This window comes from Spea bombifrons, chromosome 1, assembly GCF_027358695.1.
Source record: "Spea bombifrons isolate aSpeBom1 chromosome 1, aSpeBom1.2.pri, whole genome shotgun sequence".
NCBI classification, from domain to species: Eukaryota; Metazoa; Chordata; class Amphibia; order Anura; family Pelobatidae; genus Spea; species Spea bombifrons.
Genome location: NC_071087.1, coordinates 86,041,433 through 86,055,528, shown reverse-complemented (window position 1 = coordinate 86,055,528; position 14,096 = coordinate 86,041,433). Strand labels below are relative to the sequence as shown.

General features: G+C 40.9%; 1 protein-coding gene across 1 annotated transcript; it reads right to left on the bottom strand.

The window, feature by feature from the left end:
- Window positions 1-4,792: 4,792 nt before the first annotated feature.
- LOC128494298 (transcription factor Jun-like) lies at window positions 4,793-6,880 on the bottom strand. The gene has a single exon (XM_053465798.1). It carries the CDS (start codon window positions 6,878-6,880, stop codon window positions 5,462-5,464), a length of 1,419 nt encoding a protein of 472 aa, XP_053321773.1. The 3' UTR covers window positions 4,793-5,461.
- Between the last annotated feature and the right edge of the window lie 7,216 nt (window positions 6,881-14,096).

Genomic DNA, 14,096 nt, shown 5'->3' with positions numbered 1-14,096 from the left:
AATTATAATACTGCTTAAAAAAAACTATAACTGTTTCTGAAGATCCACTGCTACTGAAAATGTCATGGGAAGCAGTGAAGGGTTCCATAATGACATCAAACTAATATTGAGCACTGGTAAAAACAGATTTATGGATGGTGATTTTTATTATTATTTTGAGATTAGGTGACCTAGGTGACCGCCGCCTCCAGTTTATTGGAGGTGGCAGTCGCCTAGGTCACCTATACCATAGGGCCAATTAAGTGCCTACAGATTTTTTTTCTGAACAGTCTAGTATATTTAAGACTAAGTGAGTTAAGGTTATTGACGCAAATAACTCACTGTCAAGAATATCTAAACTGTGAATCTACAGAAAGGGCCTTGCACAAGATATGTGGGGTATAAACAAAATGGCACATTTAATAGTAGATAATGGGTGACCTTGGAAAAAGATAGGTAGGGCAAATGTGGAGCCACCATTAACTCCTCCTGATGTCTTTCTTGATACCCATATAAATGGCCCTGTCCTATAACTTGGACAGCTAAGAACTTGACTACCTAATACAGTATTATCAGCTGACAATAAGCCAGATATAATGTAATACATTTTCGCGTCAAACCTTTAGTTTGAGACTGTTCTCATGCCCTGTTCTTACATAATACATGAAAAGTAATAGTAGAACAATGTGTATTCAAAATATGTAAAACAATGTGTTCTTCTTTTAAATTGTTGACAGCTTTAACATTCTCTTTGAAATGTTACAGATCTCTAGAATTGAATGCATTTTGTTTACATTTTGTAGAGAATATACATATGAAACGTTGCCTTTACTTTAAGATTCATTTGCTCTCATCTTCATATATTAAACTCTGAATACTCCATTTTTAAATTGTACCTGGGATCAGTGACGTATTTACGCCTCTGCAACTGCCATCCTCACTAACTCTGGGAGGAGAAGCCATATGCTTATGGGCAGCGCCTTTTATTGCATGCTATGGAGGCTGTATGTGGTTGCCGGTTGGGGAAACCTGAAATCTCCCTTGTAACTGTCCCGATGATCAGCAGCACACAGGGATCCTAATTGCCAAAAAGGGATAACATGCTTATATTTTATGGCATCTAGTGCAAAGGGCAGTCTGATATATAGTTATTAACCTCATTGTAATTGTGGATCTCAGCTCCCTGTCTAATACATTTGATCCAAGGAGAGATCTGACTGCCATTCCGGGGTCAAGAAGGAATTTTGTTTCCCTAGTTTGTGCAAAATTGGAAAGAGCCACAACTGGGTTTTTTTGCTTTCTTTTGGATCAACAGCAAGAAATAAACAGATATGGAAAAGGCTGAACTTGATGGACGCATGTCTTTTTTCAGACTAACTATGTAACTATGTAACATACAAAACAAGCCTTCCTCTTAATACTGAATAGTTTTGTTGTCAAAGGGAAAGGAATTCAAATGCATATAAAAAATGCCGCATGATATGACATCACATTTCAAAGTCTTTGACCCTCACATTGCATTTTGGAAAGATTCCTAGGTGGGATCAAGTAGTACAGGATCCAGTTTTATGGTAGTTCGGTTTAATGATGTTGATCTTTTGTCACTAAGGCTGCAACTAATAAAAGCTATGCCTTTGACAGGTGCTCTTTCTCAAGAAGGTCATACCAGGTTGGTCACCCAGTTTCCTTTTCTGGGCAGGCTTTCAAGAGCTGTAGAGGAGGAACTTTAATTGTCTTTCCCTACAAACCAGTCATAAATATATGCAAGTGAACAAGCAGAGAACCTAAGCAAAGGCAATATAGGGTTAACAGCCAGCATCAGGTGACATGGTAAAGCCTCGGCTCCACTTCACAAAGTCAAGTAGTTTAGCAGAGATTAAATTTAACAGATAGAACCGGTCCCAAAGTATTGTGGAAAATACTGACAATAATTACTTAAAAATTAAACACTACATATGCAGAATGTGTTCCCCTTTCAACAATCCATTGCTACATCATCACACAGTCTTGGATTTATTCTGTTGAAACAGATCAAATACCAAAACTTGTAAAAACTTTATTCTACAGTGAACCCTGCCCCTTGAAAATGTCTGACATACTGGTAGGAACAGATCTTAGATTGACATTTAGTGATTGAATCAGTTCCATAAGGTGTACGTTTGTGACAAATGACATGACTATACGTCACGATGATCTGATTTACTACAATTATTGTTCTTTATCAATTTAACTTTCATGGTCCACTATCACAACAGTTAGCATAACTGTACACCTGTAAAAGATCGTTTTTTTTTTCTCTAAAGTATGTTACTACAGAAAAAGTGCAAGGCTCACATTTACAACTCCAGCGACAGTTTATCTTTAAGTACAACACAAGGGCCAAAAAAGATGGTCAGCCACTACGTCAAAACAAAACTTTATCTCACCATGTTTTCAGATTTTATTTGCCAAGACACAATACAAGCAAACCTTAGGTGAGCTCATACGGAAAGAATGCAGATCACTAACAACGTCGACTAAAATTATTTCGGTAATAATTTTTAGAATTTAAAACACAAACATCAAAAGACAGAAGCTCTTCTTTCAAATGTCCACTGTTCTGAAAGACAAAACCTCAAGAAGCAAAAAAAAAGTCCAACTTCCCTTTTGGTTGCATCCTTGACATATAATAATGTCCGGACGAACAAGTTACTCAAAGCAGAACTGTCTGACTTCTCTAAAAATGTAATCCCCTCTGAACTATTTGAATCGCTTTTCCCATAATAACTAATTCAAGTCACTACTATCGTAACTGCAAAAAGGAGTCCTCATTAAGCACTTCAAAGAAATGTAACCAAACGTGAGCCCTTAACTTTCGCTTCTCAAATTGCATTTTCGTGACTCTTAACGTCACATCCAGATGTAATGCAAAAATCATAAGAAAATGAAGAAAAATAAAAAAAAAAGAGGCTGAGAGTTTAAACCTACATTTGGTCCTCTGTAAAATTAGCCTCTTCCAATACTGTATATTTACTACAAAAATAGAAGTTTGCTTGACATCCAAAAAAGCTTCACGTTCTAATAAACAAATATGCCAATGCCTTGTAGTGTAAAATGCAAAAAAAAACCGACATCTTGAACAGTGAAATCAGAATCCAAAAGACTTCGAATTAAAAAAGAATCTAGATTTTCACGTCTCGATATTTAAACTCGGGGGTTATCACAAATGTCTCCATCGCAAAGCAATACAATGTGAAAACAACCGGATACTTACATACCATTTATCAAATTCTAGCAAAAATACAATGACATTTAGATTTAGAAAATAAATATATATATATATATACCATAAAAACATTTCTCAAATATTTACTAAGCGTATTTATATGTGTTTCAGATAACAATACAAAAGTCTGCACTTTGTCCTTTACTCTCGGGTTTTACCTCCAAGCCATGGTGGAAACCCATCTACACAGATAGGATAAAAGTTTTTTTAATCTCTCTGTGTTTGCCGTAGACTATCTGTTGATAAATCTCTAAAATTGCAAAGGAAACCTTTACTTATCTACACACAATATCCATGATAAAGCTTATCTGTGATTTAGGCTTCATGCTAAGGCCCTGACCTAAAAAGCATAATACCCGCGTTTTACCTGTGGGGGGGGGTACACTTTTTTTTTTTTTGGGGCCTCCCTTTAGGTCCTTTAATGTTTCTTAAATAACATTTGTTTTAAATAATGTTCTTCGCAATGTATACATTGATTGGCAATACAAAAAATACAGCTAGAACTTAGTGCAATATCAAGAAAGATCGACAAATATCAAAACATAGAATACTCAAAGTCTCGCTTCAGACCGAATGCAATAAATAATTTCTGAGTCTTGGTCTGAGCGTTTAAGAGTAATTTGTCCTTAAAAAAAAAAAATAATTAAGAAGAAAGAGCATTTATGCTCGACTCATCTGTTAGCCGCATTACCTAATTTTTAACAATTTATTTACATAAGTGCATTTAATGACCGACTGTGTGATTTCCTTCTCCAGAACTTGCATTAGGCTACAAGTGGGTCTTGTTGCATGATTTAAGTATGTTTTAAAGTTATCTGAAAACCATAAAGTTTTCTATGAAGTTAATTCATATAGCTTTAACCCCTTAATGACAAAGCCTGTACATGTACGTGCTCAAAATGCATTGTTTTCAATGGGTTTAGGGGCCGCCCATTGTCCTTAAGGGGTTAAAACATCTGCTGGATGGAATGCGACCTTGTTTGGACCTGAGCTGTATAAAAAGAATATTATTATTCTTATTAAAGGATCTATAAAACATTATAACCAATAATAAACTTTGAGATAGTTGGTTACAATGTCAGAATGTATCTATTTGTAAATACATTGCCACTCAAAGGACTAAAGTTTTAACCATTTTTTTCTTAAGTTCCAATAATTTTAAGTCAAAAACAAAAACCTAAGAGCTCAATTCAACAGGTTTTTGTTTTGTTGTGATTGTAGGTAATATAATATTTTTTTGCACATCCAAAATCACATTTTGGAACAATCTGTCATGTTTCTAGCTTCTATGAATCTTCAGACACAAATGAAGACTGTAAAAAGAGTTTGTTCAGTGTATGCGCAAGCAGGCAGCCAAATGAGTTAAAAAAAAAATTGCCTGCTTGGTAAAAATAAGGTCACACTGAACTGATCTAGTAGGTTTTGGCACATGACCACATAAGAAAATGTTGCATAAGTTCTATTCCTATTTACATCCTATATTATCTCCTCCACACCCAGGCTTAAAACAATCTAATTTGTTCTGAAACAAATGCTGGTAAATCAACCTTTTTCATCTGACACAGTAAGAGTGAGTTGTGTCCCTTGATCTCATGAATGCAGGGCAGGGTTCCTAAACTGGTCCAACAAGTTAAATAAAAGTCTGGGTGGAAGGGTGGGGTCCCACAGAGGCTCATTCTCAGATGCAGACTTGTCACTCCAAGCTATTCTTCACAAGCAACGATCTTTCGATGGATTTCTCTTTGCTGTGAGACATAATAAGAGTCTGGAGTCTTTAACAAGAAGCCCCACATCACTGGCTTAGTAGAAAATCCAGGGTTTATAGGAAACGAAATCTTCTCCAGGGCTTGTCACTTTCATTTCAGATAAAAAGGTAACTTGGCCACGATTCCTGGCCACATGTGCTCTTGTGATGTGCCTCCCACTCAGTCTGTAGATGCTCTCCCGTGCAGCTGCTGCAGCTGCAGTCTTCTTCCACAGTTTTATTTGTTCCTCCTCTGTTTCTATACCATGAGTTCTCATCAAATACAAAAGGCAGAGAAAACAAATAGATATCGTCCATGACAGTCAACTAAAAGAAACTTCAGCCTCTCCTTCACAATGTTCCCCACTCCACCTGTCAGTGTGGTGGAGGTAGGTAATCATTGCCTTTCATGGACAAATACAAATCTCCCCGAGCTAGCTCTGGTGTCTTCACGCTTGGGAAGGGGTGGCTTCTCAGCAACTGGGACTGTCCCCAGCCTTGCCCCCCGCCGGGCTCCCTTTGGCCACGGAGATCTGGCAGCCGCTGGTGACATGGCTCATGACCTTATGCTTCAGCTGCGACACTTGCTCCCTGAGCAGGCTGGCGGTGGAGGCCAGGTCAGAGTTTTGGGACTTGAGCACCTTGACCTTCTCCTCCAGCCTGGCGATGCGCTCCAGCTTCCTCTTGCGACACTTTGAGGCTGCGATGCGGTTCCTAAGACGCTTCCTTTCCGCTTTGATGCGCTCCTGGGTTTCCAGGTCGATGGGGGAGAGAGTCGGCGGGGAGCTGGGCTCCCCACCCCCTGTTGGAGCCCCGGCCTGGGACACGTCGGGCACGGTTTGCGGCTCGTCTAGCCCTCCCCTCACCGCGTGCAGACGACTGAGACCCGGGAAGTGGAGCTGTAAGGCCCCGGGAGAAGCGGCGGCGGCGGGGTAGGCAGCCTGGCTGGGAGCCTGAGGGAGCGGAGGGCTGAGCTGGGCGGCCGCAGGGTTGAAGCTGCTGAGGTTGGTGTAGACGGGCACCTCCCCGGCCGGGTGCAGAGAGCGGCCCGAGTAAGAGGGGGAGCCGGCAGCCAGGGCCGACGGAGAGATCGGGCTCCCCAGGAGCTGGTTCTGCTTGTGTAAGTCGGCCAGGGCCTTGACGAAGCCGTCGGCGAAGCCTTCTTGTTCCTGTGTGATGATCTGCTGGCTGCGGTACAGGAAGGGGTGAGGCGGGCCACCAGGGGCGCCTTGTGGTGGAGGCGGAACGGGACTAGGGGTACTGCTGCTGCTGCTCGAGGAGGCCGACAGCCCCGGACTGGTGGCCTGGATGAGGAGGTGCTCCAGCTCAGGAGGGGACAGCTTCAGTAGGTTTAGCGCAGCCGAAGAGGACGCGGCAGGCGGCAGGAGAGAAGCGTCCGAGGGAGAGGCGCCGCTGCTGCCCGCACCGGTACTGGTCGCGCTGCCGCTCCCCCCAGGCACCACCAACACGGCTCCTCCTTCTGCCGCTGCCACCGCTGGGCTGTGGTTAGTGACCACCACGGCTTCCCGGGGAGCTCCGGTGGGGTCTCCCAGCCCGGTGCCCTCCTGCAGGAGTTTGAGAGCCTCGCCGCCTCGGCCGATTACTTCGGGGAAACCGGCCAGGATGACAGGAGGCACCGCTGCCACTGCGGCCATGTTCTTCTTCTTCAGGTTGCTGCCCTGGATTATGATGTTCGCCCCCATCACTTTATGCTCTGACGGGTACCTGATTAGAGCAGTCTCTCCACTCGGGCCACGGTGGGCACCAGGAGCGCTCCCCGGGGAGCCATCGCCGTATCCTATCTGGGCAAAATCCTGCAGGTTCAGGGTGTCCTCATGGTAAAACGGGGGCTCCATTTTTACATGGTCGGTGGTCGTGCTGGTCATCATCATACTTTTTCCCTCCTTGTAACCGCCGATAGATGGGATTATTGATCTGTTTCTTGCGACAGAAAGGTAAAGGCGATCACTAGGTGCGGGCACCAATAAAAAAACAATGAAATCGATCAGGGGGCGGAAAGAATCAATATTTCCAGAGACCGATTCTCTTCCTATCTAGACTGACCTGAGAAAAGAAAAAAAAAGAAACAAAAAGCGCATTATGTGCAGTGTATGTATACATTGTATCCATTGTGCCAACATCACAATCAATAATCCCGAAGCAGATGCGCCGGCAAAATGCAAGTGCTAACGTAACGTGCAGGTACGGAGAAATACTCCTCAATGGGGTGTGTTACTCCAGCGCTTCGATTTGGGATTTATTATGTACACACACAAGCGCAGACACAAAACAACCTGTAGGGCTTCAAGAATAGCACATCTACGTACGCCTATTAACCGCTTCAGCGCTTTGCAAAGGGACTGGTAAAACATATCAGATGTATCGTGAGTGCTTCTACACACACATTATGTATATACAGACATATAGATATATAATGTGTATATACACACATACATATACATATATATATATATGTGTGTATATATTTATACACAGAGACACGCATATCTATACACAGTGACACACACACGCATATATATATATATATATATATATATATGTGTGTGTGTGTATATATATCTATATATGTGTGTGTGTATATATATCTATATATGTGTGTGTATATATATCTATATATGTATGTATGTATATATATATATACACACATATATATATATATACACAGACACACATATATATAGTAACCATCACTTTTTCCCCACCATATCATTACGAATATATATAAAATCGTGTGCGAACATATCTCTATCTATCTATCTATATATATAGCATACTTGTAGGTACTAGAGACTGCTCATCCCAAGATTTTAGGACTAGAATAGGGTTGAAGTTCCGCGCCGTGGCAAAGATTCCACGGCCACAGATGTCTATATTCTCGAATCCATCCAGCAGCGTCCATGGCATCCAGCGCTAGATTAGCGGGGAATTACTAGATTAGTATTGTAATTACACAATCACATATTCCACCCGGAAAACTACATCTCGTATATAGTAATCGGGGAGACAAGCGCATCGCTTAGTAATGTAGCGACGAACCCACGCAAGGCTGTAACACCTTACCCCGCACGGAGTGGGATGATGTTGATAACGCTGTCACTCTTGAGCAAGCATGGGGAAAGAAGAAGCCGCGGACAGCGCAGGATGCGTGGATCGTCCTCGCGTGGATCGTTGCACGGCAGCGGTATGTACATTCGCACGGATCGCTCTCAAAGTGTATCAGCCCCGGTGATCAGAACGTGACTGTCACTGCAGTTCTTTTCTTCTTTCTTCCCGCTCTTGGTGATTTAAATAAGTTGAAACTTGTTTGCCGTGGGGGGGGGGATTTTTTTTTCTCTCTTCTTCTCAGTGCTGATCAGAAATCGGATTTCCCATCTTCATACTTAGCGATCGCAGCTACCCAGCGACCGGCCACCCTCTTCCATTCGCTAAGGTATGTTAAGTATCTCTCCCTCTCCGTCGTTGGCTTGTTGCATTTCCTGAAACTCCTCCAAGGGAGCTGATGTCAAACGTATACAGACTCCTCCTTTCTTCTCTCTCCTTTTACAGACGGCAGCATCGTCTCTGATGGGGTTTTTTTTTATGAATATTTCTTTTTTTTGTGTGTGAAACGCTGGGTGACGGCAATGTCATCATTCACAATCGTTTTAAGAAGCTCTAACCATCATAAATGCATTTTATATGTTGGAAAGATTGAAAAGAATTAGCAATCTGCCCAGTTACAGTAGATTCCCACACTAAGGGAATTCAGTCATACATGGGATAGGCATAAAGCTACGCTGAATGTCATAGAAGATCAGGGACTCATTAAGGTCCGAGTCTTTACATCAGTATCGCATCTAGGTTTCTATGGGATAATAGCACGATCAGGGCTGACGAGCAGCTTCGCAGATACGGAGCTGCAACCCAATGACTCGCCTTTTGTAGCTAAAAGTGGGTGTGAAACGGTGAACACTAGTTGATGGTTTCGCCCCAAAGCATAGGGAGTACAGCCATGGATTTTGCTGTGAATAAAGTGACCATCAATGATGGAATATCTGGAGGGAGCATAGATGGCAATCGTAGAGTCACATTGTGGCCCAATCTACTTTAAAGTTGATCACTTTAAAAATGAAGGGGGTACTCCAGCCAGCATGTGCTCTTTAATGATAGCTGAGAGGTCCCTTTACATTTATATGGTGTCCCTTTTGGGTAATCTGCAAAATCCATCAAACACATCTCCCTGCATATGATATACAAACCTCCAGTCAGCTCCAGCACTGGCACGGAGAACATCGCAGATAGTGGTCTGTTCAGATCCCTGTACGTATGCACAAAAAGTGCTTCCATTGATTTCAATAGGAGTGCTTTCCTGACACTGATTGGCTGCTTCCAACAGAAAAAGCAAGAAGAGTGCTTGATTGTATAGTGAGAGGCAGGGACATTACTAGAAACCACAGGGCCGTGGTGCGGAAATTGCCCTGGGGCCCCAATTTCACAAAGCAAAATGTCCCACGGTGCCACATTTGCCCCAAACAGCTTATCAGTGCCGTCTAAATACCCAAACAGCCGGCTCCTGCCATCTTTACCCCAGCTTCTCAATACCCCAAGCATCTTATCTGTGCAATCTTTGCCCTCAAACAGCTTGTCTGCACCATCATTGCCCTCCCCCTCCAACAGACACTCTGGCACACATATAAACACACACAAATTTACACATGCTAACACACACACTTACTCATACCAACACGCATGTACACATTCATTCTAACACACACACTCCCTCTCACACCACTCATGCTAACACATACTACATCTCACACCACTTACACATACGCATTTATGCTCAGACATATATACACATCCATGCACACACACTTGTATATAGAAATCCATGTCCACATACACCTATACATAGACATCCATGCTCACATACACTTATATATAGACGCCCACGCTCACATTGCACACGTACACTTATACGTAGACATCCATGCCCACGTACACTTATACATAGACATCCATGCTCACATACACTTATACCTAGACAGTCATGGTCACAAACATACATAATCTATTCCTTTAAACATACATGATATAGACAAAAAGCTATCCTGACTATGGGACCAGACCAATAATTTACTGGGGTTTGAGTCCCTACATCAGGAAAATGGGCAGACTAGATGGGCTATATGGTTCTTTTCTGCCATCAAATTCTATGTTTCTATTCTATGTATCTTGAGAATGCCACAAACTGCCTATTTCAACGGAGCAAAGGTTTTTGGTCAAATGTTAAAGACTAAATTGGCATTTCTTTCTTATATAATGTTGTTGCTTAAAATTAAAAACAAAAGTTTTAGACTCTCTCTTACCTATATTGGCACTTATCCAGAGGGTTTAAGGGTATCAATATTTTTGTATATTTCATGTATGGCTTCATCCCTCTCTCATATTTTAACTCTGTTAAACCACTATGAAACAATTGCAGGTTTTCAGAAGTAGGTAGGAGAAGCAAGCCCTAAACATATACTGGGCAAAGAAATTCTTAGTCTATCTGGGGATTAAGGTGCCCAAGAACAATAAAACCCTTTATGCGGTACAAATAAAGAAACACCTCTCCATAAAATGATTACAGAGCTGAAAAGCTGGAAGTCCGTTGGTTTATTACCGTCTGGAAGAGCTGCCCTAATTAAAACAATTAGCTGGCTGAGGATGTTGTTTGCTCTCCAAGTTGTTAACTTTTACAAAATCACTTTCAGAACTTTTTATGGCCAGGTGGTAGACCAAGAATTGACGTAGCTTGGTAAAAAATCAAATCTAAACTATAACATTCCCAATCTCTAGAAATATAACCTGGCTGCGCTTTCTACACATGCCATTGAATGGATTCTTCCAACTCTACGCTACACTGACAAAAAGAATCTTAATCCAAGTTAATTATACAGACAACCTTGCCATTTCAATGAACAGCCTCAATCTTACCACCCAGTCTTGCCCAAAACACATTTACAGAATAGGAATGCATATAAAGGAGCAAAAAGAAGGATGTGGCCAGAACTTAAATGACTTAAAACTGCCTATAATCATTTTTACTTTTAGGCACCCTGGTGGACATGTTTCTAATTGCAAGAAGACCAGTTGGCTGTTCCTTGAATGGAGAATGAACTGCACTGAATACAATGATTATGCATAAACGATCTGCTGTTTGAATCATAATGGAATAAGCAGTGTAACTTACTAAAAGAAGCAGTTTCTATTGCAGTAACCCTTCAATATAAACTTCTGTTTGGTCACTAGTCCCAACCATCTCCCACATACCACTCAACACAAAAAATAACCAAGTATACATTTGTTTTAAGGAGGGTGGTTAGAGGAATGGTCACTCATCTTTACTTGTCCTCCCCAGGCCAATGCATCTCCATACTCCAATGGCTGAATCTACAGAATTCCAATAAATTTAAAAATATGACGTTTATTGAAAAAAATAATAATAACAAAGCCAATTGAGGGAAATCTTATATGTTTTGCCGTGAGGCTTAAGCATAGATTAAAGAAAAGATATGTCTTAGGCTGCTTTGTCACTGCTTTGTTTACATTGTTTGTATGGACTAGGGATATTTTACAATGTTTTCCAGAAACAACCAGAGCAATTGTCGTGTTTTTGTAATGTATTAATTCAACTGTGATTTCCCACTAACTCATTTAGTTTACCCCCACACATTTTCTTGTTGGGTTTCTTGTAGGACTTTCTTTTGGAATAATATTTATAAGGATTGTGCAAAAGTTTTAGGCAAGCATGAAAAAATGCTAAGGTACAGGTTAAAGTTTTTTTTTATCATTTAACAAAATGGAAATTAAGTGAACAGAGGAAAAATCTAAATCAAATCAATATTTGGTGTGACCACAGCTCTTATGTTGGTTTAGGCAGCCTCAGTTGCTTCCCTCTCTTCAGGTAATCCCATACAGACTTGATGATGTTTAGAGCGGGGCTCTGTGGAGGCCATACCATCACTTCCAGAACTGACGATAGTTCTTAATGAGTTTGGCTGTAAGTTTGGGATCGTTGTCATGCTGCAGAATAAATTTGGGCCAATCAAATGCCTCACTGATGGTATTCCATGATTATTATGCATCTGCCTGTACTTCTCAGCATTGAGGAGCGGTCCTGCTGACGTCGGGGTAGTTCCTGCTGACGGCAGCGGGAAACATCCCCGTTTAATGGAAAAAATTGGCGGGGAGCAGGGCGTGTCAAGACCCCGCTCCCGCGACCCGGTATGCTAATGACTATGACATGGGTTTTTTTTTGGACATTGAGGTGTCAAAATGGAAACATGCACAGTTTTTCAAATGTTGAATTTTGACAGATCACTTTGCTAGGTTCACACCTCATTTGAGACACAGTAGATGCCCCATATTTCAATTTAACCCCTAGTTGATTCCACACCAATGCCAAAGATAAAGCATTTTTCACTCTGCTGTTTCACCATGGTTTTTTTCTGAGTGAATATGTGAAAGAACAGAAAAGTTTTTGATTTGTATTCAGCAACAACTACTGAGTGCAGCAATGCATGATGAAGTCATGTTTTTCGGATGTAGGGTCAAAATTTTAACATGCGCTCATGTCTTCTTTTTGATACAATAGAGGTCCCATATTTCAATTTATCCCTATAAGACTAGATATTCCCTAAAAAGACATCCCTTGGAGATTTCAAAGACACCTCACTTACCTTTCAGGGACATCTTGGGACAGATGCTTTACATTGGGGTACCTAAAACAGAAATAAGCAGGAATAAAACACAAAAAATAATCTCCCACTGCTCCTGATCATGTAGATACCACAAATGTGTGGTATGTCAGCATTACACAGTCCCAAGAGACCCCCAAATCATGAGAGTACAAAGAGGATTAAACTTTTTTACAGCTAAACCAGGAAGGTGAACCTCATGCTTTTGGGGTAAACCTACCCCTAAACATCAAAATAACCTCCATAAACTACCGTATTTGCTCGATTATAAGACAAGAGGAAATGCTCTGAAAAATATACCTCGTCTTATATTCAAGGTCGTCTTATAATCAGACCTCAAATAGGTCTGACTACAAGACTAAGTTCCAGATCCCCGCAGCGCTGCAGGGGACTTGGATCCTCCTCTCTGCCAGCAGGTGAACGTCTGCGCGATGCACGCAGTCAACCTATATTTAATGTATTTAAGGTACATTATTGTTACCAGTGTTTCCAGTTATATTTTAGTCTACTTGTTTGCACTTGCACATAAATAATCTCTAATTAAAACTAGTTGTTTGTTAAAATAATTTCTCTCTTTCTTTTTTGTTGAGGGGGGCACCAGAGAAGTAGTCCGCACAGGGCGCCAGAACACCGGCCGGCGCTGCAAGCCGTGGGGCAGATGTGCATAACTGCGGGGCAGGATGGCAAATAAAAGGAAATAAAAACAAAAAAATGCATTTTTCTCAATAGTTTTTATTAAATATGAAAAAAATGTTTACATGTGAATAAATATTAACTAATAAAACTGTTTTCTTATACGGCAGTCTTATATTCAGGCTTTTTCTTTTTTTCTACATTAATATTCAAATTTTGGGGTGTTGTCTTATAATCAGGGTCGTCTTATAAATCGAGCAAATACGGTGTGTACTTCCCGAAAGTACAAAGCCCAACCCTACTTACTTCTCGAGGTGGACCACCACAACTACAACATCTAGTGGGAACACAGTAGATTTGGGATTTTTTCTTCTACCCTTTCACTTTTGATATTATGTTTAGCAACATTCCCCGAGTAAAATAATACCCTGCATACTTTTTTTTTTTTTTTTTTATAGATGGTACTATTTGCTTCAATGAGTAATTATTTTAATAAAAAATCAGACATGTGTTTGTATTAAAATGTGTTTGTATTTTTATTAGCATATAAGATCGCCCAATTATATGAAATTACAGAGCACAAACTAAAATAAGTTCTACCTTAGCATCAAAGAGTGCCCAATTTACGCTATTGCGCTCTAGAGAATGTTTATGTGTTTTGTTTAGAAATACTTTCTTAAAAGAGAACTGTCACCTTCACAGTTTTTAGCATAACTAAAGTGATTTATTAAAA